Genomic DNA, 27,668 nt, shown 5'->3' with positions numbered 1-27,668 from the left:
CAGTCGGAAATGCATCAAAGAACAACACTGACAAACTGCTCTGAGTGCCTGATCTGACATCTGATATGCTCAGCTGAAGTCTAAGAAGCCGGCATGCAGAATTCATATTTGATATGTGATATTTTCAGGTGTCACTTCAGGCTCTGTTGGCACTTAGAAATGTGATTTGTACATATGTGTGACCATGCTCCACTTGACTTATTAAAACATCCCACAAAAAAACCTTCTATATTATTTATTTCAAAAATATTTTCCAAGGAAAATCATCTGTGAAAACTCAAACCTTTATCAAAGCAACTCTGCCCTCTACTGTACAAAACAGGAACACACACAAAAAAACAAACATATTTTAATATGAAAAAAAAATCCCTGAGAACCTCTCAGGACAGATTAACTCATATTTTTCTATCCCTGCATTTTAACTTATATTACTTTTATAATAGGCACAACAGTCCAAATAATTATTTACAACACAATCCAAAGGATGCTGTTAATTTCTGGTTTTCTTCTTGCAGAAAGACATCACAGCAGACACACTATGAGATAAGATGTAAAAAACAAAAAACAACAACAACATGACTTCTTCATGGGCTTCTTCATGAGTGGACCCTGAAAAACAAACAAAAAAATAACAACATATAAAAATAAGCTGTATCATTGCACGTTCATTATACGCACAACCCACTCATGAAACGAGATGTCCAACAGGAGGATTGTTAGTTTACATGGTTTTTCACACAAACTAAACCCCACTCACACAGATTTATTCATCGATCTGCTCCTCGTGTGAACAATAGAGATTCCGATCAGAATAAGAGAGGGAATTATCATCGTTTCATCTATCCTGGGAGGAAAATTTGAGGATGTGACGACATTGCACAAGGTATACAGTATCACTTGAAAGAATGCCGCCATTATCAATAATTCAGACATGTCCTAAAGGGAACCGGGGCTTATTTGTTTCATGAACAATAGCATGAACACAAAGAAAGCGCAGCAATGTGGGGGCTTTCAAAACATACGTATGAGATGCTAATTATGTCGACAAATCAACTCAATCAAAATAAATGGAGCCTAAAATGTAGGCCAGCCTCCTGTGGGAATAATGAAGTGTTTTATCTGTGCTTGACACCAGATATTGTAATTTACCAACCTGTCTGTCAATTATGCTGACTTGTCAAAATAAAAAAAAGGGGGAGGCATAGTAGAGGTAATACAATAAAAGCCTGTTTGCCTGTCATGAATGAAGCCGTTGAGCTTGAATATAAAAGCTTTTGTTTAGTTTTGAGAAGTGAAATCATGAAAGTGAAACAAACCTGGCAAATCTGGTTAAAGTGCTGAAAGCCAGCACTCCGTCTAAACCGTAGAGACCGAGTGAGACGCTGCTGATGATTACATCCGCCCTCATCACGTAGCTCTGCCACACCAGGAAGTAGACCGTCAGCATGATGGTTGCCCCCGTCAAAAAGAGGTTGCCAAAAACATAGGTCTCGCTCTCTGTCAGGTTGCCCTTCACACCTGTAGACTCAGAGAAAAGCAATGTGTAAAGACTGTCTTTGAGTTTACTGATGAATGTGTCCAATTGAAGTAGTCACATTTGTCCTTAACTATGCTCAGGCCGCACAGTGCTACAGTGGTTAGCATTATTGCCCCACTGAAAAAAGGTTATGGGTTCAAAAACACCAGTCAGCTCTCTGTGCTAACCTCTTTCTCTTTGCATAACTGGTTAAGAAATTGGCTTCATGGATGGAGTATGTTCGAATTATGAGTGTGTGTATTTAGAGAGAACAATGATTTACAACATTACCACATGTAAACATGATATGAAAACACTATTATTTTGTTTTTAGATATTAATATCATCACATTCAATTTACTAACAACATTTCTCAAAGCATATCAACAGTCATTCTGTTAATATGTATTTTCACAACCCAAGCCCTCATTTTTCACATATTTCAGTGTTTGCAAAAACTTTCAAAACCCCCTTAAGTACAATTTGTGTCCTCCCTGCTAACTAGTAAGTGAGGATGTGACCGTTAATAACACGAAGGACTCTCCTCTAACCTTAGCTGGATAAGCAACCATAAAACAACAAATTAATGATTATTACTCTTTTTTCTTTCTTTTTTTTACTTTTATTACCTGGTTAAAAATATAATAAAATGATATATCCACTCCTCTTTACTCACTAAAATGATTCAGGATCTGTTACCATGCAGATATTTGTCATCATCATTTGTCATTTGTAATTTACAAAGTTTAACTGCTGCTTATAAGATGTCTCCTACATCAGTGTAAGTCCATTCTCAGTTTGTGTAATTGAGGTCAATGTTTAAACTGCATCACATCGGCTGATGTCAGCACTTTTCAGCTTAAGATCAAAAATCCAAGCGATGATAAGAGGATTATGAAGGAAACAAACTGAGTGTAAAAGGACTACTGAAGAGTCAAAAGCACTGCGTGTGGATGGTTTTAAAGAAGGACACATGTACTCACTGGTCACTTTATTAGGTACACCAAATATCCCAACTTGAGATTTGTGGCATTGTTTGTTATCATTGCTGGAAGCAGCCATTAGAAGATGGGCACAGTGTAGTCATAAAGGATCAGACGCGGTGTTTAAATGATATTCAGTTGATACTAAAGACCTTGAAGTGGCAAGGTCCTGGCAACATTTTTTCAATTTTCTGTTGTCCAGTTTTAGTGAGCCAGTGTTGTAGCGTCAGTTTCCTGTTCTCAGTTGACAGGAGCGGAACCTGATGCTGTCCTCTGCTGCTGTAGCCCATCTGTTTCTAGGTTCAATGTGTTGTGACATGTTCTTCTACATGCCTTGGCTGTAACGAGTGGTCACATCCAAGCAGTCCTCTGACCTCTGGGATCAACAAGACATTTTCCCCCAGAGAACTGCTGCTCATGGATACTTTCTCTTTTTTGGACCACTCTCTTTAAGGTACAACTGATGCTATTGCTGCATATGATAAATGGACTGGTTTATAAATACTGCTTTTGTACTCTCAAAGAACCCTCAAAGCACTTTATTTACCCATTCATATGCATAAGTGCTTTCTATCTAATGACATATATGCACCTTTACCTCCTGAGCTACAGCACACCAACAGCCAATAAACAATCTTTACGGTGAAGAGATGTTGCAAAGACCTAATTACTAAGCCGTAAATAAAAATCTGATATAATTTTAAACTGTTTTTTTTTTTTGCAATTTCCTATTAACTAAGACCTTTTTAATAAAAAAAGTTACCTTATTTAGCCTTTTATAAAATCAGATTTTAAATTCTTTGATTCCAGGATCTTGTGATAATAAACCAAATCTGGTTTATCTGGTTTATCATGAGTGCGTGTAAGCTGTCGCATATGTTTTTTGTCCTTCTTTTCTTGTTTACATGTGGTGCTAAAATGTAAATAGAAACTTGGAACACAAATGTTTACATGTATCAAGTATATGTATCACACTTCACAGTTTAGACCTACAAACTGGATGGGTAGGATAGTTATGGGTAAGGAATAATAAAGTAAATGTGAATTTGTGCAGGGTCCAGCATGTTTTCTATCAACCTTGCCAGCTTTAAGAGGCTTTATTAAACGTGCATAACAGCATGCTTGAAATGGTGCAACACGCTTTTTGATTGTTTTCTCACCACTGTAGAAATGGAGAAACTCCAGAGCAGCCAGCAGGAAGAGCAGAAAGATGTCACACACCAGAGCATCGGCAGGATAAGACAGCACCAAGCCTGAGAGAAGCAGACACGGTTACCGAGTGAAGGTACATCAGTCTTTGGAAAAGTTGCGTGAGAGACATCACTCACTCTTTTTGATGATTAAGCCGAGAGTGAAGAGGAAGTAGAAGACAAAATAGGCGGCTGTCACATGGAGCAGCAGCTGCAGAGTCACAGACGACAGCTGGGTGCAAAGTTAAGCATCACTCGTTATCAGACACTTCTGACTGTGGCGTGCATGTTTTAATAATAAAATGAGAAGGATACGACACCCGCCGGCCTCCCTGCAGACACAGACACACCGAATTAGACTCGGCACAGTAAACCAAAACAGGAAGAACACCGCTGTGAAGTTTTTGTGCGTTAATTTAATAAAATATAAACGTCGTGATACGTTTACTGCTAAAGCTTATGTTTAGCAACCATAGCAACGCGTCCACCTACCTGGTCTGGGCAGCGCCATTTTGATTTTTTTACTCTCTTTAATCTACAAACATGAACGTCGCCGCCTGCTGGTGGGAAGATAAAACTACACTCTGGGCCTGGCCAGAAAAACAAACATTATAGCTATCATATAAAATGGAAAATAAATAAAGTAAGTAAAGTAAAGTCATTTTATGGCTGTACTTTTGGATCAAATGTGTTGGCTTTCAGATTAAAGCCTATGTTTGATACCACTGGTATAAACTGTATTGCTTTTTGCTTTATTGCCCCTGGTAATTTCTCTTTTTTTTTTTTACTGATTAAATGCTGAAACACTAACATCTACTGCATTTAACGATAGAGTTAGCCATCTTAGATAGAAAAACACGTTTTTGTATGTTTTACATATAATAAACTACACCTCAGAAAGACATGCTGACAAGAAAAGCAAGAAAAATACCAGAACCATACATTCATCTATACCTTAAATAAAACAGATACACGTTTAATGAGTGTGTGGATTTGACTTGACCTCCAAACACTCCAGATCCCAATCCAAGGCTGATTCAACTGAAGCCTTGCCCCAATGACCACACTGAAAAGCCAGATATTTCCTACAGGACCAAAAGCAGAGCTAAATGGAATTCAAATATGTTGGATTTTAATTAGGTCACTGATTACTCACTTGATTTTTAGGCTATAAAAAGTACAAATTGATTCTGTTTTAGTTTGTTCATTTGTTCCAAGTGGCTAAACAGTCCATCAGTAAACTGGGTGAGAGTTGGAACTCAGGTCACAGAACAGTCTGCCAACAAAGTTTGTAGATTTGGAGTATCAGGATATAATTTGTCATTTGTTTTTAACTGATAACTTCAGTATTTATTATTTTTGTTGCTAAGGAAGACATTCATGATCAAAACCTCACCCCACAGTTAACCACACTCCAAAGTCTCCATATGTCTTTGTTTGCAGGGTTTATTTCGCCACAGCATGTAAGATTTGTGCATGTGTGCGGCACACTCATTCACACACATACAGTTTGTGAGCTATATGAGATAAGACATACAGAATACCAAAATGAACTGCTTTAACATAGCCAGCTGTTTCATTGTCCTCCGCAGCCTCTATCTGTTTCTCTTTCTTGCTTGTCCTCTGAAACAATCTGCATAGTGTGGCTGTAAGAACGGAGGCGTTGTTGTGGTTGAATGGAGGAAAAGCAGAGGGGTGAAGGGGTGGAGAGGGAGATGGTCCAGCTGTGGGAGGACAAGACAACACAACGGCATCTCACATGTGGGGGAACGGGGGGCGGGGTGGGCGTCAAGGCAGCGGGGGCTGCACACAGTGGCATTGTTATAAGGGGGAGGGGGGGTGGGATGCAGCTGATAAGGTTGAGAGAAATGGATCATTCCTTCAAATCCTCCCCTTGGGAAGCTTTGACACAAAACACTCCTGTTGCTGCTCGTTTAAACTCAGGAATTCAAAAAGAAGTCTTTTAAACCACGAAGCTGACTCCAGGTCAAAGTTTCACAAATGTTTTTATTACATGAAATGAGTGAGAAAATGTTTATTTTGGGGATCATGAATCATCTCCTGCTGAAAGCGAACTTTAAACTGTGCTGATCAAGTGCTAGAGTGCTCTTCTCTGAGCTGCATGCTGTTTGTGATCATGAAAAAAAAAGGTGTTTTCTGAGTCTAGTCAGTTCTATTTATTTTTATCCCCCAAATCACAAATTATAGATTTAGTTTAGAGATTATAATCTGATTAACAGTACCTGCCAGCCCACTATTAGAAAGAGGAAACCTATTTGATTCCGTAAAACAAAGTTTTACACACAGAAAAAGAAGGTGGCAAAAATAAAATGACAACAGATTTGTTTAAAGTTATTGCCCATAACTTGTTTAGAAAATAAAATAAATGAAATAAAACAAATAAAAATAAGATCTAGTTAAAGGAAATAATCAGTTGTTTTGTAAAGGAATAGTGAAACTAAAAGAAAATCACTTGATTCCAACTCCAAGTTAAAACAAAATAATGATAATAAGTGAGAAGCAATGCCAAATTCATAATGAAACTATCTGTAAAGACAGACCACAGAGTCTCTGGGTCCTCACAGAAACTTTAAAGGTTTTCCTTTTTTTCCCCTGGGATGTTCGCAGCAGCACATCCCTCACCTGCCTCAGCTCCTCTCCTCCGACCCTGCTGCTCACATCCTGTCTGAGAGGGAGAGGCAAAGGAGGAAGAGGCTCAACCTGAGGGAGTCAACTTTAACCCTTTTTAATTCTTTTCTAACTTTTCATTTAACCGTCGACTTTTTCTCCCCGTGTCCCGCAGGAGGCTGCAGATCGCTTTTAAGAGCGCAAACCAAACATTACTATGAAGCGCGTGGGAGCTGAAGGGAAGGCGCGACTAAAGGGACGTTTCTAATGATCTTCTTACAGAGACTTTTGGTGACATTTAATTGAAAAAAAATTCGACCGAGGCTAAAGCTCTAAAGTTTTATTCAGCTGAAACGGTGAAGAACATACAGAATATTAATCCAGTGCCAAGTTTTGATTGTCTGAACAGGAGGTAAGAAGTCCTTCGCAAGCGGTGGATTAACGCGCAAGTAGAAAAAAAGTCGCGATAATTGTAATCTAGAGTCCGGGATGTTCGTGTGAATGTTTCCCCGAACCGAATTGATTTCGTTCGGAAAAGGGGAGACTTTCATGGATTTTTTATGTGGGACCCGCTAGGATGGACCAGGACGTGGTAGATGAAACAGAAGCGTTACAGAGATTTTTTGAAGGTAAGACTTATTATTAAGTTATTATTATAAGGTTTCTTCTTAAAACTTTAGAGAAAAGTGGTCTTTTTAAATTTATATAACACGATCTTACTTCTAGAAAACTGGATTTCGTTAAGAAAATAAACCCCGATCTGTTTTTGAGTGTTTCTTTTTGTTAATTCCACTTTTACGCACACCATCAGTATGAAAAAGCCTCAGCTGTTTTAATTTACCGGATACGGCAGGTGGTTAACATGAGATGATAGACTGGGTGGTCATAGGAGAAAGTTTCTCTTTCACAGTAAATGTTTCCTATTTGCTGCTTACCTAAAAATAATAATTATATTGTTAAAATTCAGGGGGGTTAACGGGTTCGGGGAGAGTGGGTCGGTGGGTGAGGAGGTGGGGGGCAAAAGTGCTGGTGATGGGGAACAGATCAAGTAAAACTGGGAATCCTAAGAGCAAAAAAATGAGTTGGAGGAGGGTGGGGTTGAGGGTTGAAAGGGTGTAGGAATTCAAGTGAAGATAAATGTTGTGTTTTGTCAGTGTGCTGCAGGCACAGTGTGTGTGTTAGAGACGCGATCATCATGTTGCAAACAAATGTGTCCCGTTAGCCAGCAGTTATGCTGCAAGGCTTTGGACAAAATCACTCTTCAGACTTGAATTTCGTGTAATTTCAGCTGGTAGACTTTATTTTTCTAAACTGATGTTTCTCTTTATTTGGTTTCTGCTGTGACATTGACGTCCCCAGTTGAGCTGCCTGTCTTGAGCTCTATTATTCAGTCGCAATTTGAGTAATTGCCTGACTTCATGAGCCTTTTTTTCTTCTCTGACATTTCTCATCACATGTTGCACAAGAAAACCCCATTATTCAAATTACAAGAGTTTCCCTGTGTATTGAGTGACTGTGTAATTGTGTAAATAATAAAAGAACAATGAAGACCAAAAAAAAAAGAAACAAAACAGAAGGAAAAAATAAGTCAACATATTTTAAAAGCAGGAGGAAGAAGCAGAAGCTTATTCCATCCCAACCATTTTCCTTTGTTTGGTCACCACTAATCATCACTTTTTCTTCCTCTTTATACTCTATCCTGTCACAAATCCTTAAAATGTATTAATGACTATGCAATTAAATTCACACTTTACCAGTTTGTTTGTTTGTTTTTTAATTGAATAAATAACTTTTCCAGGCAGCATCAGGTGCACGAATACAAAAACACTCTACGTGACAAGTTATCTGTGAAGAGACTTAGCACTTTATTATAGTACACACTTAGTGCTGACTTAAATATACACAGCCATCCATGACTGTCAGGGGTTTCTCGCTATTCTGACAGGAATTTAGTGTGTTTACATTCTTGCTTTGGGAGTAAGAGAGATGTTCTTACTTTGGCTTTATTTCAGCCGCTCTCGCTTGGGCTCAAATGTCAACTTGTCCATGAGAAGTATAAAGTACTCGCTTATTTTCCTCTTTCTCCTAACTACTCCTTATGATTTCGATGCCACAAGTGTTCGTCTGATATTGAATTGAAGACTCGACTTTAAAGTGGAGTGAAAGTCGAATATCTGCAAATCTGAATGTATGAGATAATTAAGCTGGGGTCTTTCAGTCATGCCTGAAACACAAACAGACATGCACGCACACACACAGCTCTATAATGGATTTCAGCACCAGGTAAACTGTTTTAATGGTGAAATATGTATACATTCACTTTAATGTACATTCCTGGCATAGCCCTGGTAGCTGTTAAACGCAATGAGGTGAGACTGGTGTTTCTCCTCGGGTATTTGGCCTCTCGCTCTCTTTCTCTCTGACTCCATTAGAGTGACAGTTAGCAGACAGGGCGAGGAGGTGAGATAGTGCAGGCTCAGGGTGGAGAGAGACTGGCTGGGTTGAGGGAAAACCCAACGAAAGCACCAACCCCCTCAAAACTTGACCTTCTCCTCTCTGACTCACTATAGTGACTCGAAGTTGAGCCGTGTGTGAGCGCAACGTTTAACAGTAACATTCGTTGCTGTTGTCTTGGGTTTCTCCATCAGGTAAACAAACGCTTGGTTGAATCATCTGTGTGACATTTTCCAGCCTCAAAATGAGTTCGAATTTGGTGGGGAGGAAAAAAAGTGTGGATCCAGTTGACGTTACAAGGCGTGTTAGTGGGCCTGTGTAGCTGCACCTACACAGAGGAATCAGTGACGCCTGCCTTACTGATCAAATCATTTTTTGTAAAATATTTTCCCGATTAACTGATTCATTACTTTCTTTTCAAAATGACACAAAGAGGCAGCACAACTACACAAAGATATCCAGTCTACAGTCACAAAAAACAAAGAAACCCAGCAAATTCACACAGTTAACAAGCTGGAACCTTGGAACAAAAGTCCACGAATGATGAAGTGATATAAAAATATTGCTAATGAATGCTTCTGGCTTTCCAGGCACTTGGTCACAAATTAGTTTCATCACTTTCAAACGTACTCATGCAGATGGAGGATACTGTTATTTCTGTATCTGCCAGAAATAAATAATAAAAAATAATCTTTGAGCCTATAACCACTTAACAAGTCTAAAGGTGGATTAATAATTTTCCTGGTTCAAGAGCAACCCATGACCTGGGTTACTAAGTCCCGCAGTGCTCCCACAGTCACGGTGAATAGTGGATAAGAAAGCTGTCACTTAGATGGTTCCTCTGATTCATGGATTTTGCAATGAAATGCTGGTCGAGGAGTGTATTGTTTTTGAGCAGCCAGGCTTACTGCGCTTACAAGTGGGTTCTATTTTTCATTGTCCCGCCCCACTCCCTTCACTTCAAACTGCCATCCGACTAATCCTCAGGTAGCGAATGTTGTTTACGGCTCCACTCGACATCAGGAGATTAAGTTCATGTTTGTGTGCAATAATTTGCAGGCAGGTAACAGATAGTGTTAACAGAACAAATTTGCTGTGAAGACTCTGCTTCTTATTGGATGTTTAGACCGCATCTTCCATATTTTATTAGTAAGCAATAACTGAGGTCTTCTTTACTTCTCTGTGTCTAAATGTATCATCGTAAGAAAACCTTTTTTTTCATCATCTGCTACATGTTGCTCCACATCTTATCTTTATTCCTCTATTTTTTTCCCTTTTTCAGTGTCTTCTCCCTCTTTGTTTCGCCATGCTCTATAACTCTGTCTTGCGCTGACCCTCGACCTCACAGTTGCAGTGTTTTGCTACTTTCCAGCCTCTCTCTCTGTGTCTCAGTCCCAGCCGTGTTACTCCTATAATCTTCTGAGCCAGGTCCACCGGTGCGACCAGTGCTTGTATGCGACAAGGGCTGTGTGTGGTAGCCTGGTACAGCCCTTTCTCATGACTGGGAAATAATCCTCATTATAACAGCCTTTCTCACACACACACACACACACACACACACATGAACATATACACAGTATGACACACACACACACATTTAGGTACCCTAATCTACGGCTTTCAGGTCTGCAGGAGAAAGGTTCTTACCCGAGTAGGGAAACATGTGAAAAATAGACAGGAATTGTTCTTCTCATCTTCTGTTTCAGGTGTTTTCAACTCAAGGACTTCAACATGCTTTGGCTACGTGCAGGTACTCTGAGCCGCTCTGTCCGCTCTGTTTCTGTCTAGATTCAACTTGTTAGTCTGCACCCAACGAGGGGGCTTTCTGTTCATCTCACTCAATAATATCTGTGTCAAAGGGATGCTCTGCACTCTTTTAACGGTAACTCTGTCATGTAAACAAATAGAGAAGGCCAATAACCTTAGAGTTATGTCCAACTAGTCTAACACCTTCTACTGATGATTTCACACATTAACTGTAATCTGTAGGTGCTTTCCCCATGTCTCTAGTCTGAGCTGCATTTTTGAGAGCAGCTGAGTTATTGTTAGGCTGTGCGCATGGATGAAATTGACTTTATCTGAATGCATCAGTTTTTTTTAATTGATTTTTGTGGGGAGGGGGCTAGGACAAATAGGACAATGAAAAACAGATAAATAGAGAACCTTTTTGTTAAAATCAGGCTTATATATCAATGAAATCCAAAATCCAGACTCTTTATTTACAACTAGCAATGAATACTTTCTACAAATATAACTTTAATGCTCGTTAAAAAAAAGTTGTTGTTGTTTTTTTTTTACTGTAATTATTATTGTTGGATAATCGTGCGTTGTGTTCTTGGTGTGCGTATGTGCGGCCAAGTTCACTGTAGTCCAACTGTTTGCTAATCAGGTGGACTTTGTTCACTCTTAGTTAAGATACTCACTAAGTGTTTAATTATTAACATGTTCATGCAAGCACATGCAAATCTCATTTGGTTGAGAAAATCAATAACGTTTAGAAAATTTGTTGAAGATTAGAATTGGGGGGGGGGGGGTTTGTTTGCTTTTTTCATAACTGTCATTAACCTTGATAATAGTTTATATATCTGTCCTCCAATTGGAAGTGGTGCCCTTGAGCCCTCCATTTAGGGAAAAAGGAAGAAAAACTGAGGAGGAATCTCTGTTCAAGGATCTAGATGTTGCATGTAAAGGAAAAACAGCCCAGTCGATTCACACTGTTGATGATAAATGTATAGTTTGGAAAGATGTTAAGACCCTGATCCACGAGGATGATGAGTAACCTTGATGTGGTGCCAAACACAAAACACCTGAGTAACATGACACCTTTAACTGAAGAGGTCGTGTGACTCAGGATTCTAACTTCATGATTGACTTAGCACCTCCTCAGTCAAGGCCACTGTCCTATTTTACACGGGGAAGTGATGCCGATGCAACTTTGGAGGTATTATTTAAAAAAAAAAAAAAAAAAACGTGGAAAGAAAACTTAAATTTGTGCGTTTAACCAAATGCTATGAGTGAAACTGTAATTAACAAGCACTCCCACACTCAGTCCTCTGTCTTTACAAGCAAGGCATTGAAATGGTGGCAAAACACACACACTCAAAAGCATAAAAACAAGTGCGTGTTCACATGTGCACGCGTATGCGTACTCACACAGGCACACACACATACACCCCTCTCAGCCCCTAATGTCTCAAAGGGCGAGTCTGTATCGAAGTTGGACTGACAATCACTTCACTGTTCCTCACTGAACACAGCTGGACAACGAAAAACATGGAGGACAGGGAAATTTATACATCCAGTTCACAACAACTGAAGAGAAAGTGATTTAATAATCGGGGTTACGGTTACTTAATCTTTTATTCTACTCTTCTTACTAATAGTAAATAGCATTCCAGGAATTCATTTTTATTAGTAGTAATACACAAAGTGATGGGGTAAAGTCGCAAAAGTGAAAGTGTATTCAAGTTCCTGACATCCTCGTCTGACGATAACTGGACTTTACTCTTGCTTTAGCCCCAATATTTAGACCTGTGCTGTAGTACTGGTGTCTCTATCGGGTGTCCAGCCTTTATTTAAGTCACAGTCGTTCGATTTTTATGCCATTTTGTGTTTTCTGACATTCTTTGTATCAGGTTTGAATCGCATGTTGCAAAGATTTTACTCTTACCTTCTTCTCAACACAGTAATAAATGGAGCTAACTTTGATTTTCCTTTTATTTTATAAAGTCACTGCTTATATGGACAAACAAGGTTTAGCATGAGCATATAGCTCCCTTTAACTTTATGAGATTTCACTGTTTAGCTGTTCTTCCACTGCTTTACTGTTAGCTGGACTGCTAGAAAGACAGCAAATATTAGCTCTACATTATCTAACCAGCCACAATGATTTTTTAATTCAATAATTTAATAAATACATTTAAGTCACATCTCTGTTTTGTAGGGATCGGTTTCTATTGGGCAGAAAGATGGTCTGTCTCATATTTTCCCCTCAGTTTTCCTCTCTGTTTTTCCTCTATAGCTAGAACCCTTAGACATTAAACTTGCATTCTGCCCCTCCTGCCTCCCTCTCCCCCCTTTCTCCTTAGCCTCCATCTATCTGCCCTCCCCTCTCACTCTATCTCTCAATTTTTTCTTATCAGTCCTGCCAGCTCAAATTTACTGCCTCTTTGGGTGGGGTGCACATCTGGATCTTATTTAAGGGGAACCATCCTGCTTTTCTCCCTTTGCACTGGCATGTATTAGGAGACATTCACCATCTGTTTCTTTCCAGTGAAAACAAGACAGTTTACATCATAAATAGTGCACCATAAGGATTTATGATGTCAAACTGTCAAATTTTATTTGATTAGCTTGAGACCAGCAGTTTAGTCTGTTGCCTTGATGATTAAGACTTATAACTTTTTTTTTCTTTTTTTCTTTTTTTGCTGTACACTTTTGGGTGTTTACATATTATTCAAAATACAATGCAGTCCAAAAATGTTTAAAGTGGGTTCAGAGGAACTGTGGCACGAGTACTAGAAAGTGACCTTTCTGTTTGGTTTCAGGTAAACAGAACAAACTTTGTAGAAGATATTTTTTTCTTAAAAAGGAAAGTGAGAAAAATTTTCCAATGTTAACATAAAAATTCCTTGCATTCCCAACTGAGTAGCTGCTTAATCTATCAGAGGAAGAGTATGTGTGAGTGAGTGTGTGTGTGTGCAGGTTTGGGTGAAAGAAAGAGAGGGAATGAACAAGAGAAAGAAAGTCTCGGGTTCACTGACCACCCACTATACCAGCCCCCCCAACCACACTATGTCCGGCACAGTTTGGGACAATTTTAGTGACAGCTTTAGCAAACGTTTCACCTTTGTGTAACACTTGAGATGAATGTTCTGTTTGACATAGTAAATGCCAGTTTTTACAACCTGGTTCACTCTTTTCTAAATATATCCATAAGAATGTGCTCGTCCTACATATTGGCATTTTAAAGATTAGGTGGGGTCATGTGTTTGGGATTTGTGAGGCTTTGCCTCTCAAAGAGTAAAAATGCCCCAGGGTTGGAATAAGACAAGGATTTGGAAATTATTGAAAATATGTTTCTAACTCACCTTTAAGATGAACTTAAATTTCAACAAAGAAGAAAAATACTGACAATAAAATCATGCAGTCATACTCAAAAAAGTGTATGATCAAAATTTTGATTTCATGTAAATTTTCCATGTAATTTCATTACAGAAGTACAATATTAAACATTCAATTTAATGCAGTCTGGTTAAATTAAATTTACTTGATTTGTACACGTTCAGTTTGCATTAAAGGTTAATTATTTAAATAAATAAACCTTTGACTTTATATGCTTAAGCAAAATTATAATTTTTCCCCGTTTAGAAAAAAAACCCTTTTTTTTCTGAGGCTTTTGTCCAAGCTTGAAACGGTGACGTAAAGTGATTCCAGTTGCTTTGCGTAAGATTAGAAACATGCTATCCAATCCGTTTACCATTCCAGTCTATATGTGTAACCACTTAGAGGCACTGAATCATAAGCATGTAATGATAACTACCAGATCCTAGTTGCTCACTCCTGAAATGATGATGTTTAAATTGTTTAAAAGCCAATCGGAGCTCTTCTTTTTTCACGATTTTCAATTATATGTTCAAGAAAAGATAACGACCTTTTAATCCATGAATGTGTTAATACCACATGCTCTACTGAGTTTATAATATGTTTTTAATGTTCGTTTTGTGTTACGTTTTTAGATAGGGAATGGTTACAACACAGGCTTATGTGGAAACCGCAGTTCTTGTGGCACTGAGTGAAGTTGCTGAAAGACTCCTTTTGCTAATCCCCAGATGCTCTCCATCTCCCCTCCATGTTCCCAACCCTCCCTTCACCACAGGTCATGATATTACCAGCTCTCTGGAACCAGCCAACATCGACACCAGTATCCTGGAAGAGTACATCAGCAAGGAGGACGATAGTGCTGACATGTCAGTAGGGACTCTGAACCAACCCAGCAACGTCAAAACAACATGCGCCAACCACATCAGATCATGTTGTTACAAAGGAATTTGTTTTTCCTGATAAGGCTAATCCCTTTTTCTTCTTCTTTTCTCCCAGCTGTTTCTCAGAGGTCCACAGCACCCCAGGACCAAATTATTCATCTCCCCAAGCAGGAGTGTCCTCCTCTGGAGGGTTGGTGTGTGGTGTGAGCCCCCCTATCCCACTACGCCAAGGAGCCCCTCCACCTGGGCCCCCTAGCTGCCAGAACGCCTACCCCCCAGGTCCATCGCTGGGCCTCCGACACGGCTACCCCTGTCTGGCACAGCAACAGCAGCAGCAACACCAGCAACAGCAGCAGGCTCACGTCAAACCTGAGCACAGGGGCCATTACGCTCCAGGGTGAGCACAATAGCATGGCGTTAGATGGATAGAGGTACAGGGAGGACAAAAAACATAACGTGAGTTGATGAAAAGGAGTGTAGATCCTAGATGCTCTTGGCACCTCACAGCCTACAGCTCCATTATGCAATCAATACTTAATCAAGCGTCATTTGAACAAATAAAGCTTCAGACGCTCAAGAGGGGGGAGGGAGACTGATAACAGCCAGAGAGAAAGAGAGTCAAATTACGTCCTGCAAAAAAAATTCGGACGCACACATCTTGTGTAAAGGGCTTGTACATGAGAGTGATCCCAGGTTCTGCCTTAGATATAATGGCAGTTAGAAAACAAGAAGAATGTATGGGGACGATTTCTAGCATGGTAGAATTTTAAATATAGCTCTGATTTTAAAATCTTGCTATTGTTAGTTTGTGAGGGTAACATCTACTACCTTATTTGTTTTTATATTTGTTTATTAGGACACTACCTGAGTCACCCCCAGACTCCAGCTCAGAACCGTACTCTCCCCAACAGGTGAATGGTGAGTAACAAGTGTTTTTTTTTTCTCTCCTTAAAAAGAGAAAAGTCAAACGAGCTCCAATAATAAGGAAAAGAAGTGGTGCTTTAAATCAAAGAAAGTAGGAGAAAGTATGAAAGGTTTACACAGGTTAAAGCAACTTCACTGAGTCAATATCTGTTAGTCATCGGTTTGGTGTGTTTGAACAAGCAGAAACTCGAGTTCATTTGCAAACAAATCGATACCTAACAAGACACTAAAGGAAGCTGGTGTCTGGTATTTATTAATGTTTTAATTATCTACATTTTCTGAACGCGTTCATTTCAGGTGCACTTCTGAGTTCAGCGTACAAGCTGAATACCAGCCGTGCCCAAAGTCAAATTTCTACGCCGCTCAAACACCTGTGTTGGTATTAGTAAAAAGGTGTGGAATGGTGTTATCTGATGGGCACCCCTTCAGTTTGAAACAATAGAAAAAGACCTTTAGCCAAGGTTGGAGGACAGCAAAATAAACTGCAGGAAGAAAATGCAAAACAGGAGGATTGATACGTAGGAGGAAATTTACATTCTGAGTGCGAAAACGGAGCCACAAGGGCCGACAGTTTGTAGAACAATGTAACCATAATTCTCCTTTCCCAATGGGGTTTTTTTTAGATCCTCACATGATCAGGACCATGACTCCAGAGAACATGTGCCACATGACTCCAACACCGCCTCTCCCCCCACACGGGCACTATCCCAGCATGCATCGGGACATGTACCTGAAGCCTGAGCCCATGATATCACAGTACCCCATTGGACCGGCTGCAAGCGGAAGTGGAGACATGCAGCAGACGCAGATGCTTCATCAGTTACTTCAGCACCCTCAGGGTCAAGAGTGAGTCATGACGATGCACAGGGTTGAGGAGTTGGGGGTGGATTGCGTTGCCCAGAGAGAATGATGGCTAATCTTTACAATTTCTTTCTCTCACAGCAGCGTTCCTGTTCATCAAGCGAAGAAGAGGAAGCACTCTGACTCTCCCAACAGCACCCTGAATTCCCAAATCCTCACAGGTATCATCAAACAAGAACCAGGTAGGCAGGCATCTTCTTTTTCCCCCTTCCTTACCTCCTCTACTTCACCTTCTCTCCGCTGCCCTTAAACTCTAACACAGATAAAGACTCTTACAGAACAGATGTGAACATTATTAACACTCCTTGGTCACCCTTTAATAGCCCACATTTCAAACTGTTTTTCACAGGTTTAATGCAGGATGCAGACAATGCCTACCTGGACCCAAATTATCAGTGCATTAAGTGGCAACCTCACCAGCAGAACAAGTGGACGCCGCTATATGATGCCAACTGCAAAGAGCTGTGGGTGGAAGTTCATTTGCACACGTTGTAATCTTTATTTGGAACGAAAAGAGCAGAAACTCCCCGCAGAGGCTCAAAAATGAGAGGAGTCTTAATTAGTTAAATGGATAATGCGAACAAAGTGTATAGCGGGAGTGCCAAAGGAATAGGAGTGTTGCAAAAAAGGCCTCTAAATTCCTCAGTGGTGAGCTGTGCGGGGGAGTCTCGAGCACAGGGTTTCGGCTTAGAAAGGCAACGTGAGGAGGGGGTGTAGGGGAAAAAATTAGCGTGCACCTTCTTATGCACTCACAGTGCCAAAATAAAAAGAAGTATAGGTAGGGAGGAGGGTTAGAATGAACTCACTAGACCTTTCAGATATGTTATCAAAACCACCTGGTTGACCATCACAGCTTTTAGAACGCCATGCCTACTTAAAATAGAGAAGAAAGACAAAGAAAAAAGTCTTTTCATTTATTATGAAGTCCTTTTTTTTATTCAGATCTTTTAGGAATCTCAAATACATACACCAATTTTATTAAGCTACAGTGTAATTGATTTAAAATTAATGTTAAGGACAGATAAATCCACATGCACGTCTTTATCTTTAGTGATAAAAATACAGAAACTATGAAGTTTCCTGTTCCTAGTGTTAAGATGCTTTCTCTTTCCCTGCTTTTAGCCCGATGCCAACCTACCGCGTTGACGCTGACAAAGGCTTCAACTTCTCCTTAGCTGATGATGCTTTTGTTTGCCAGAAGAAGAACCATTTTCAGGTCACGGTATACATCGGCATGCTTGGAGATCCCAAGTACGTCAAGACAAGCGAAGGACTGCAGCCCATTGATTGTTTTTATCTCAAACTTAATGGAGTAAAGGTGAAAGCAACATCGAGGCAGCAGTATTGTGACTGGCAGTAGTACTTATTAGTTCTTGACTGTATGGGTTATTTCTACCTTCACTGCCAGGTGGAAGCCATGAATCAGTCCATCAGTGTGGAGCAGTCGCAGTCTGACCGCAGCAAGAGACCTTTCAAGCCAGTCCTGTGAGTTTGAGCTTTTTAATTGAGAAACAGTAAATAGCTGTAGTGTTTTTTTAAATAATCTCTTGATTTTTGTCTCTTTCAGTGTCACTTTGCCTTCAGATCAGGTCACTAAGGTCACAGTGGGACGGCTCCATTTTAGCGAGACCACAGCAAATAACATGAGAAAGAAGGGCAAGCCAAACCCTGATCAGAGGTGAAAAGTCACTGCACAAAAAAATACCACACGCTTTACTCACAGGCCAAGTTCTGGTAGTCACATCTACCTCGGATTATTCTGCCTTTCCAGGTATTTCATGCTGGTGGTGGCGCTCCACGCACAGTCCCACAATCAGAGCTACACTGTGGCGGCTCATGTGTCTGAGAGGATCATCGTCAGGGTAACGTCTGGCCATGTCTGTCTGCTTCCTACAACAATCATATCCCTTGTGAATGTGACACCTTACTCTTTGTCTGCTATGCACTCCTTTCTGTAATACACTATTTCTCACATCATCTTCTCTCTTTTCTGTTCTTTCCATTCGTTTTATCTGCATGCCTGTAATCTTCATTACACCTCAAATACTTTTGTTTAGAAGAGTTCATATTATGAAACAAAGCACATTGTTACTGTCTTGTGAAAACTGTATATCTTTAAAAAAAAAATCTACTATTCATGAACTAAGTACAACAGTCTGGATTTATGCTTGCATTTTAAATTCATCAGGTTTTATATCTTTTGAATGTATCTAAAATGTTAAAATCCCCAAATTTTGAAAACAATTGTTTTTGCTGGACAGTGACAGTGTTGTCATTAACCTACTCAGATAGCAATATTTGCTTAAAATGTGGTTTTCTTGTGGTTCACGTTTAGCCTTTACTGACAGTGATGACCGTTGCTATCTCAATTCAGCCACACCTTAAACAGTAACCCTCATTTCATTATATTTTGCTTCCAAAGAGACAGACTTTCTTGTAATTTTTAAAGTGGTTGTTATGACGCTCCCACACTCATGAAAGCCACGGCTTGCTGTTGATTGGCTGCCATGGGAGGACCATCAGCTAATGCAGGGTACCTGTGTCTTGCAGGCTATAAAAGCTGGCCCAGATGAACTGCTCAGTCTCTCTTCTACTCCACCTGACACAACCTATTGATGAAGTTTTGATTAGGTTATGTTTATTACATCATTTTATACTTAATATATTTAAACTCTCTCCTTGTCACCTACTTTTGCCCAGTTTGTGACAGTGGTCTTGAGCATTCTTTTGACATTGGCTTTTTCCCCCCTCATTTTTGTTCGAGTCCTTGTACCTGATATTTTCAGAATAATATATATATATATATATATATATATTTTTTTTTTTTTTGCAAAGCCACACACATACCTATAAAGCATTAAAAAAAATCACCTAATTGAAGTGAAGATCCGGTGGTGTGTCAATTTTAAATTGGATCTTTAGGCCCTCACTACCAAACACATAATTTGTTTCTATTTCTTTACTCAATTCTACAAAAAATGCCAAAAATAACATAGTTTGACGGGCTTAAAATGGTATTTTGCAGCAACAAGGTGATTTCCACAGAGCTATGAGGCAAAAACTTGGCACATCTCAGCATGATGTGGAGTGTGTTCTTAAAAATGTATGAAAACTGGACAATTGACAAAACAATAAGCTGCAGGTCTCGAGCATATAAACAGTGTCTTAAAGTCATGTCCTTAAAAAATCTACTGATCTGTCTACTGTTCACTAAAGCCTGACCAGAAATGACCCCAGTGAAAAGATGTCAAGAAGCTTTCTTAGGGAAGGGAAGCAGGGAGAAAAGGTTGAGGTACGCCAAACTACACAAGACCTGGACTAAAAATCAATGCCATCAGGTCTGATGGAGTGATGAATCTTTAAATCTTCATCAATATGTTCCAAACTCATGGTTTGGGGCTGCATTTCAGAAAGCGGTGCTGGGGATCTTGTCAAAATTGATGGAAGTATGAATGCAGAAAACTCTCTGATTTTGATCTGCCATGCAATACCATCTAGAAAGCCTCTGACTGGCAACAGCTTCTTTTTTCAGCATGACCACGATCACTGTCAGTCATGAATTGACCTCCCCAGAGACTGAATCTCAGTATTATTGAAGCAGAATGGGTCCATCTTGACACAGAGCAAAAATATAAAAAAAATGAGGGGTGGCTTGAGACTTTTGCACAACACTGTATATGAGCCAGACCTTAGGGACATCAGGCCATTTGACATAAGTGCTAAGGTAATCCTGACATATCTAATATGTATGCTATCTGGGTAGATTTGTAAAGCATATGATTACAAAGTATGATAGCAAATATTAGAAGAGCTTTTTGACTGTGACACGTACATTTGCTTATTGTTAGACAATGACTTATTAAACACTAAATAAGCTTGTCTGCTTTCTTGCAAAAAGCAAGATGAGAAGACGTTACACATGTCTGCACGGTAATGCCGGTTAGCTAAGCTTAGCCTAGCATAGCAGCAATACAGAACTGGAACAGCTCGGTTACTTTTGGTGGTTTGTATGATGTGTTGCCTGTCCATGTAAACAAATGAAAAGTGTTTATAGTTGTAAGGCAGAGTCATCATTTTATAATGACTCACTTAGAAAACGTCTGCTTGGATCTTCTTATCTTGTTTGCAGGAAAGCAAATAAGCATATATTCCTAAATGTCAACCTGTGTTTTTTTGGAGCATTGCACCTATCTTTTAAAAAAATCTTTTTTATTATAACATTTTCAAAATCCCAATCACAGATTTTCTTTGTATCTCCTTCTTTGCTTCTCTGCGACAGGCATCCAACCCAGGCCAGTTTGAAAGCGACAACGAGGTGCTGTGGCAGCGCGGACAACTGCCAGACTCCGTTTACCACCACGGGAGAGTCGGTGTCAATACAGACAGACCGGACGAGGCCCTCGTTGTCCATGGCAACCTGAAGGTCATGGGCTCCCTTGTGCATCCATCTGACATCAGGGCCAAAGAAAATGTCCAGGAGGTCAGGATGGGACTCACAGTGTACATGTGTGCCTCAAAACTCTCAGCGTGTCATTGTGTGTTTTCAGCACACCATCGTGAATCATGCCATCCAGTCATGTCATGTTGTATTCTTCATCTGCAACGTTAGCGTTGTGTTTTCATACCATCTGCACATTCTGTCTGCGTGTAGGTCGACACCACAGACAATTTAAAACGGATTTCTCAGATGAGGCTGGTCCATTATCAATACAAGCCTGAGTTTGCTGCCACCGTGGGCATAGAGAACACTGCAGAGACTGGTAACAACTTCATGAAAAAAACTATACAAGTTTAAATCTTGCATTTCAGCATCTCATTTGTTTGTACAGTATATCATGCTATCATCTCAATGTCTTCATTTAGTATAAGTCCATTGTTAAGTATATCCTGCGTTAATCTCTGAGGGCTTGCATTCTTACTTTTGGATTTGGTGTATCCTTCTGCAGGAGTGATCGCTCAAGAGGTTCAACAAATTTTGCCTGAGGCAGTGAAAGAGGGGGGTGATGTGGTGTGTGCAAATGGGGAAACTATTCCCAACCTATTAGTTGTCAACAAGGTAATGAAAGTTCAGGCATGCATACAGTACCGTGCTCAAAGTCTTTACCATCAACTCTAATTGCTTCCTCTAATTTCAAAGGAGCGTATCTTTATGGAGAATGTCGGAGCGGTGAAGGAGCTGTGTAAGCTGACGGACAACCTGGAGACTCGTATCGATGAGCTGGAGCGTTGGAGCCGCAAACTGGCCAAACTGCGTCGCCTTGACAGCATGAAGAGCACCGTGAGCGGGGGCACGGTCAGGTAAGAAAAATTCATTTACACATTATCACACAATGACGGTATGACCATAAAGGTTTAAGAAATTACCTGTATTTTTCTTGTTAATGTAGCCAGTCAGGAAGTTATTTTAGCAGGACAGGAAGTGGCCCACTAAAGAAAAAGACAGTCAAACCAGGAAGCAAGGTGCGTGATGATGCTGGCTGTTTTTTTCCCCCTTTCTTATTGTTGTTATTGTTCTTTTTTGAAGTAAAATGTGCTCATTTAATTACATGTGATCTGCTTGTTGCAGAATTTACCTCCAGATCAGGGCTGCATCAGTCAGAAGTTCATGCAGGGAACCATCCTGGCACTGGTTGTGGTCATGGCTTTCAGGTTAGAGGAGATAATGTGTTTGGTGAGGGGACATTAAACCCTAGACTATATATAAAAGATGGACATAGACGCCATTCATCATCCATTTGTTTAAGCCCCAACTTTATGCCTGAAGTTGAGCATTTTGGCTGGTTTTTTTAAATTTTTCTAAACATCACAAGTAAGCGGTGGATCTCTCTGAAAAATGCATGCTCTTTAGCATACCTTAAAGGATACTTCGCTTTGTCATGTATTTTACTCTAAAAGTATTTTACTCAAACCAAATAAGAATGAATAAACAAGAGTTGAAACTACCAACTGAGATGATAAACTCATTAGCAAAATCTTTACCACGTTCATAAATTAGGTGAGAAAAAGAGCTATTTTCTGATAAATTTCTATGTAACTGTACTTCTTGCTGCAACAAAAGGAGTCGCCCCCTGCTGACCATTATAAACAATGCAAGTTTTTAAACCAGTCAAACAGCAGGTGCAACGCCCATCTTTTTTTATATTGTCTATGAGTGGGCCAATAAAAAACGGATACATTCTGCACAGTGGTGATATGATGATGTTGATTTATTGGATCTTTATTTGTCCACAGTGTCATTTCCATGTCTGTGCTTTATGTACTCACTCTTCACCACAGAGGGGATGTCACAGAGAAAGATGGGTATGTGTTTTTAACACACAAACACCTAAGTCTTGTAGTAAAATGAAATTCATTTTTCACTTCTTTGTTAATGCCTTTCTATATAATCTGTCCCTGCTTTCTGTAGCTATGTTCCTTCCTGTGTTCTCTACATCTCTTGGATGCCCATCTTCACTGCCACTATAACTGTCTGTCCACCTGTCTGCCCATGGTACACAATCAACACCCAGTCCTACTACTCAAATTTCCTGATCTGCTCTTTCAGTCTTATCTTTGATTGCTTAGTAGGGTGTTTCTTTTGTTCTGTCTGAAAGGAGATCATGAGTCACATATCTAAGCATTCTTAAACTGTCTTTTACATTAAGTGTATCATTACTTGAACTAAACCATGTCCTCCTCCTGTGCCAATGAATCTGATGCAGGCCAAGAGCTGAAGTGGGATCCTCCCGCAAGGGTCCAGATACTCCATTGTCCACTACCCTTGCACCAGGTGAGTGGAGGCTCTTATCAAATGACCAAGCGGGATCAACTTTCACTGTTAAGTAGTAGTGTGAATAGTTTTGCTTATCTGATTTCATTCTCTTTCCTCAAAACTCCTCCAGCTTGCTGTTCAACCACAGCCATAAACAACCAATCAGCTACTGTTTCAACAATGAGTAACAACCAATCCACACCAGGTATCAAAGTCTCTGGTAATGTGAAAAAAAGTCTTGTTTCTGAATGTCCATACACATTTATTATTCCTCCCTCTCTAGCTTTTAGCAGCCTAGTTCCTACACCCGGCCTGATTAACAAGAAGGCCAAGTCCAGACTAATGGACAAAGATCACAACAGAAACCGTCTGAGTCACACATCAGCACCCATTTATTTTGCCAAGTCCAAAAGGCCCAGCCCTGAAGAGACGGATGGAGTGGGAGCCATCAACCGTCTTCCTGGTGGGCAGCATCCACTGCCACGCAGACAACGCAGCCTGCACACAAAGGGTAAAAATCACAGCCCAGCCAGAGCACTTTCTTCACACGCATAATATGCAGTATGCAAACACAGTAAAGCCATTTGTTTGACGACGGCAAACAAAGATTGTCTGCATGCTGTACAAAGGAATGCTATTAGTTTAGCTTCTAATGCTATTTTATTCCCTCTTTTTTTCAGGAGTGAAATCAGTTCCTTCTCTCACTAGCTTATATATCATGGAGACAAACCAAGAAATCAAAGCGCAAAACTGTGCAACAGCAGAAAGCTGCAGGTAAACACACAAAGGTTACGCTAATTTAGAGTTATGTGCACATTTTCACTATGAAAAGGAAGTAAACACTAATAAGAAAGTAAGAAGAACAGTTTTATTGTGCCTTGGATGTTTTTGAACTCCACTGTAGGGATATTTTTTTTGCTAACATGGCTGGAGTTGGGAATATGGTCACTATCAATCCAGTAACGCTTCATCATCTGGAGTGTTACATTATCAATGCATTACAACTTTGCATTATTAGTGTTAATGCACATTTTCTCTGTCTCATCTATAGCTACACGGTATCACTTCATGGAAAAAGAAATTCCTCCATGTCACAAATCACTTTGCACATGACGTGAGTACTCAAACGCCATCTGACATAACAATAGCAAAGTTTTGATTTATAAACAAATGAATTCATAGTAATGTTTTAAGTTTCCTAGAAAGACATGTGGGATTTGGTACTAACTACAAACTAATGGATGGAACTACTATAGCTGTTTTCTCATGAAATGATTTCTCATACATTAAGCTCCAAATTGCACATTTACATTTTCAACGTTCAACATGCGAGATATTGTTGGGAGATTATCAGGAAATAAAAGACCGAGATAAAATAAAGCTTTACCAACACAGGTCTACAAACAGCGTGTGGGTACGACAATGTGGAGCCACCAAGGGACGTTTATGCCCCAACCACACAGAAACACAGCTCTATAATGAACAGAGTACATCAACAAAGGTACTTAATAACATTTATATATTCCTCATCTCTCATATAATGAAAATATTTTTCATTGTTTTGTCAGTTGATGCTGCCATAATTATATAATACTGATATTATACAAAATATTTCCTACATTACTGTAATTTTCTCATTTTTTGAATGAGATATTCTTATGTTCTTTCTGCTTCTCTCTAAGGGGACTCGTCACTTGTGGTCGGTGCCTGTGCTGCCTTACCAAGACATCACCTATCACTTTCGTGTCTCCCTGTCTGTGAGTACCCTGGTCCTCCAAAACATACAGTCATCGTGGATGTTCTTCTGCGTTCTGTAATCTGTTTATGGTTGTTTGGGTAAAGTCAGAAGTGAGTAATTAATTCTGTTTTTCTTACACGCTTTTTTGTTAACAGAGTGACAGAGTGAGCTGTGACACTGAAGGAAAATCTGCACCATACTCTGACTACCATTTTCTCATAGAAAGCAGCTGCGTGTGAGGAAGCAGATGATGCATCCCAGTCCCTTTACAGTATACCATATTTTTCAATTTGTATGCGGTTATGATGGGATCAAGCTTTGTCTAATTATTGTACATTATTTTAAAGATATTCAAACAGAGCAAACGATTTACTGTACCACCACTGTAGTCCCTTTCATATGTATATGCATTAAGACATCTCCTTTTGCTGTGATCACTGGAGTTTGAAACACTGTATATGTCTTTTTTTTCTGTCACTGGAAATGTTGATGACTGACTCTGAAAACTGTGTCGTACCACTGTTAACTGCTAATGTAAAAGTAACGCACTTAGTTCATAGCTCAACAATTTTTATTTTTTAAATTTGTTACTCATCACTATGTCTTCCATTCCTAATATAAACCGTAACATTGTTTTTAGCAGAATTTTCTAAATCAAGTCCAGGCTACGATGTTACAACAGAAGGCACTGCAAACATACACTATGAATCTGTATATACAACAAAACCAGTCACAACTGGTTTGGAAGAATACTTCTCAATACTTTTATACACTGGAGAGGAGATCACTGGCTTCTGCTGAAGGCCACGGTAAATGGTTGCAGCTAGCACTGAAAAGATACCTCAGTAGTGCACAGTGTCTGCAGTGGAGCTTTGTGCTGAGTCTGCAGCAGTCAGCTGTACTGCCTATCCTAATTCAGCCCCTGACTAAAATCCGTGCACAGAGGTGTGCACACTCTGCAGCATTTCTGTCTCAATCGTGACACTGAATTAAACACGAAGTTGTTACATGTTAATGCATATTACTACACAGAAACTGCTTCTTAAATGCATTAAAAAAACACCTCAAAACCTCTGAGCTGTGCACATTGTAGCAGATTCCTTAGAGGATATATGTTAAGACTGGAAAGCAAACAAATCACAGGAAATTAACACGATGCACTGAGAGCTCGCTGAGTCCAACACTGACAATATTTCAAGAAACACTGGAATAGCTTACACTGTATCTTGCTAACTGGACAATGCTGGTAAGGCAATAAATATGAATATGAAATATGTCATTTCATGTGCATGCCCAATCAATTTCTCTAAAACGGTACATTGTAGCTGAGATGCTGCTCCAGCTTGGAAGTTCTTGTCTTAATGCCTTGATCACAAACCTACAAGGAAATTACACACATATAAAACTGGATTCTATACACTGGACTCTTTCCTCTGTTTTTCTGGATGTATTTGAAAACAATTTTTCCTTTGCTTATACAGCTAAGTATATGCAGTGATAACATGTTTGATATAACTGATTTGTATTATGTTTTCTTTTTGTATTAGCTTCTCTTGTCTCAAAGGAAATCTCCATTTAACTTCAGACGTTGTGGTTTTGTTGCATTTACTGAAATTTGCTTTTCAATCCTAGTCCCGTAAGTGTCTTTATTAAGAAAAAAAAAACACATTTATATTAAATAGGAAAAGCCATCAGATAAAGTTTATGGACTCTGTAATAATATGAATATTCTGTACATGCTTTCGCTATAATTATTATGACTTCAGTGGGCATATGGTACTATTTTAGCTTATTTATAATTCACCAGCTAGCATAATGAAACCACTGTAGCACTTTTTGCACTGTACATATATATACGAAAAAGGCTTTTGCTGTATCCAGTGCACCAGACTGGTGTCAGACACTTTGGTAGAACTGGGTTGTTTGTAACTGTATAGCTTCATTTTTTGTCACTACCAATGCTCCTTTTTATCGGGTGTGTTTTATCATATTGTTGTTTGGTTTTTTTTGTTTGGTTTTTTTTTGTAGTTGATTTTGATATCAATAATATATTAACTTTCAGCTACTGGAGCCAAGGAATGATCGATAAACATTAAAACATGCATATATTAAAAGGCCCATGTGTAAAGAAAAAGAAAAAAGCAAAAGACTAAAGCTCAATGACTACATTAATATCACTACTTTTCATTTTCAAAGCTTTTGTCAATAAATATGCTGTAACACTATGAATGCATGCAGTAAATAAATTTACTATTACATTTCCTAAGGTTTTATTTCATTCTATGCTGTTTAGACTACCTGCTCTATAAGATCGCTATGGACGTGTATGGAATAATTTTAGTTATTATCTCGTTATTTTCACTTACTAAGTATCTTGAAAATTTCCCTCACTTCTAAGTGACTGTGAAATTTCGAGATATTAACCCGAGATAAATCAGAAAGAAACAAACGGTTAGCTGAAAAATAGCTGTTCATTCAGCCCGTTAGATGGCAGTCGACGGTATATGAAAAGTCTTTAAACACAACAATTAACCCTGAATTTCGCCTGGTAGGTAGCAGGTGCCCGTCGCTGGCAATCAACACAGCAAAATCCAGCAAATGATTAGCATAGCGAAATATGAAAGCTTGAGCACATGTAG

General features: G+C 39.4%; 2 protein-coding genes across 7 annotated transcripts; one reads left to right on the top strand and one right to left on the bottom strand.

Annotated features, from left to right (window-relative positions):
• Positions 1 to 220: 220 nt before the first annotated feature.
• On the bottom strand, positions 221 to 4,220 carry LOC116326273 (transmembrane protein 80). Its single transcript, XM_031747471.2, has 6 exons — positions 4,182 to 4,220; positions 4,005 to 4,021; positions 3,828 to 3,921; positions 3,660 to 3,752; positions 1,317 to 1,518; positions 221 to 609 (listed from the first exon to the last, which is right to left on the bottom strand). The coding sequence occupies exons 1-6, from the start codon at positions 4,198 to 4,200 to the stop codon at positions 597 to 599; spliced, it is 438 nt and encodes a 145-aa protein (XP_031603331.1). The 5' UTR covers positions 4,201 to 4,220; the 3' UTR covers positions 221 to 596.
• Positions 4,221 to 6,321: 2,101 nt separating this feature from the next.
• Positions 6,322 to 27,292, top strand: myrf (myelin regulatory factor). Of its 6 annotated transcripts, none has more exons than XM_039615141.1 (27): positions 9,622 to 9,758; positions 10,478 to 10,521; positions 14,650 to 14,740; positions 14,871 to 15,152; positions 15,612 to 15,673; positions 16,303 to 16,525; positions 16,625 to 16,701; positions 16,890 to 17,004; positions 17,663 to 17,858; positions 17,949 to 18,025; positions 18,108 to 18,218; positions 18,312 to 18,417; positions 20,820 to 21,020; positions 21,192 to 21,300; positions 21,487 to 21,596; positions 21,678 to 21,838; positions 21,928 to 22,000; positions 22,107 to 22,189; positions 22,772 to 22,840; positions 23,242 to 23,309; positions 23,422 to 23,496; positions 23,575 to 23,802; positions 23,972 to 24,065; positions 24,343 to 24,405; positions 24,687 to 24,792; positions 24,974 to 25,048; positions 25,185 to 27,292. In XM_039615141.1, the coding sequence occupies exons 1-27, from the start codon at positions 9,637 to 9,639 to the stop codon at positions 25,266 to 25,268; spliced, it is 3,105 nt and encodes a 1,034-aa protein (XP_039471075.1). In that variant the 5' UTR covers positions 9,622 to 9,636; the 3' UTR covers positions 25,269 to 27,292. The 6 variants fall into 6 exon arrangements, with proteins under 6 accessions (XP_031603357.1, XP_039471075.1, XP_039471073.1 ...); XM_039615139.1 differs by having other exon boundaries at positions 16,625 to 16,722; positions 18,312 to 18,402; XM_039615138.1 differs by having other exon boundaries at positions 16,625 to 16,722.
• The last annotated feature ends 376 nt before the right edge of the window (positions 27,293 to 27,668 follow it).

Source organism: Oreochromis aureus, linkage group 7, assembly GCF_013358895.1.
Source record: "Oreochromis aureus strain Israel breed Guangdong linkage group 7, ZZ_aureus, whole genome shotgun sequence".
Taxonomy (NCBI): Eukaryota; Metazoa; Chordata; class Actinopteri; order Cichliformes; family Cichlidae; genus Oreochromis; species Oreochromis aureus.
Note: the sequence above shows the minus strand (reverse complement) of the source record. Positions and strands in the feature narration are given on the sequence as shown.

Coding starts and splice junctions, on each gene's coding strand:
- LOC116326273 (XM_031747471.2), bottom strand. Junction 3,753..3,827: donor CGGCTTAATCATCAAAAAGA/GTGAGTGATGTC, acceptor TGCTTCTCTCAG/GCTTGGTGCTGTCTTATCCT. Junction 1,519..3,659: donor GTTTCTCCATTTCTACAGTG/GTGAGAAAACAA, acceptor CTGAGTCTACAG/GTGTGAAGGGCAACCTGACA.
- myrf (XM_039615137.1), top strand. CDS start 9,637: ATGCTGGTCGAGGAGTGTATTGTTTTTGAGCAGCCAGGCTTACTGCGC. Junction 9,759..10,477: donor GCCATCCGACTAATCCTCAG/GTAGCGAATGTT, acceptor CTTCTGTTTCAG/GTGTTTTCAACTCAAGGACT. Junction 22,841..23,241: donor GATGTCACAGAGAAAGATGG/GTATGTGTTTTT, acceptor AATCTGATGCAG/GCCAAGAGCTGAAGTGGGAT.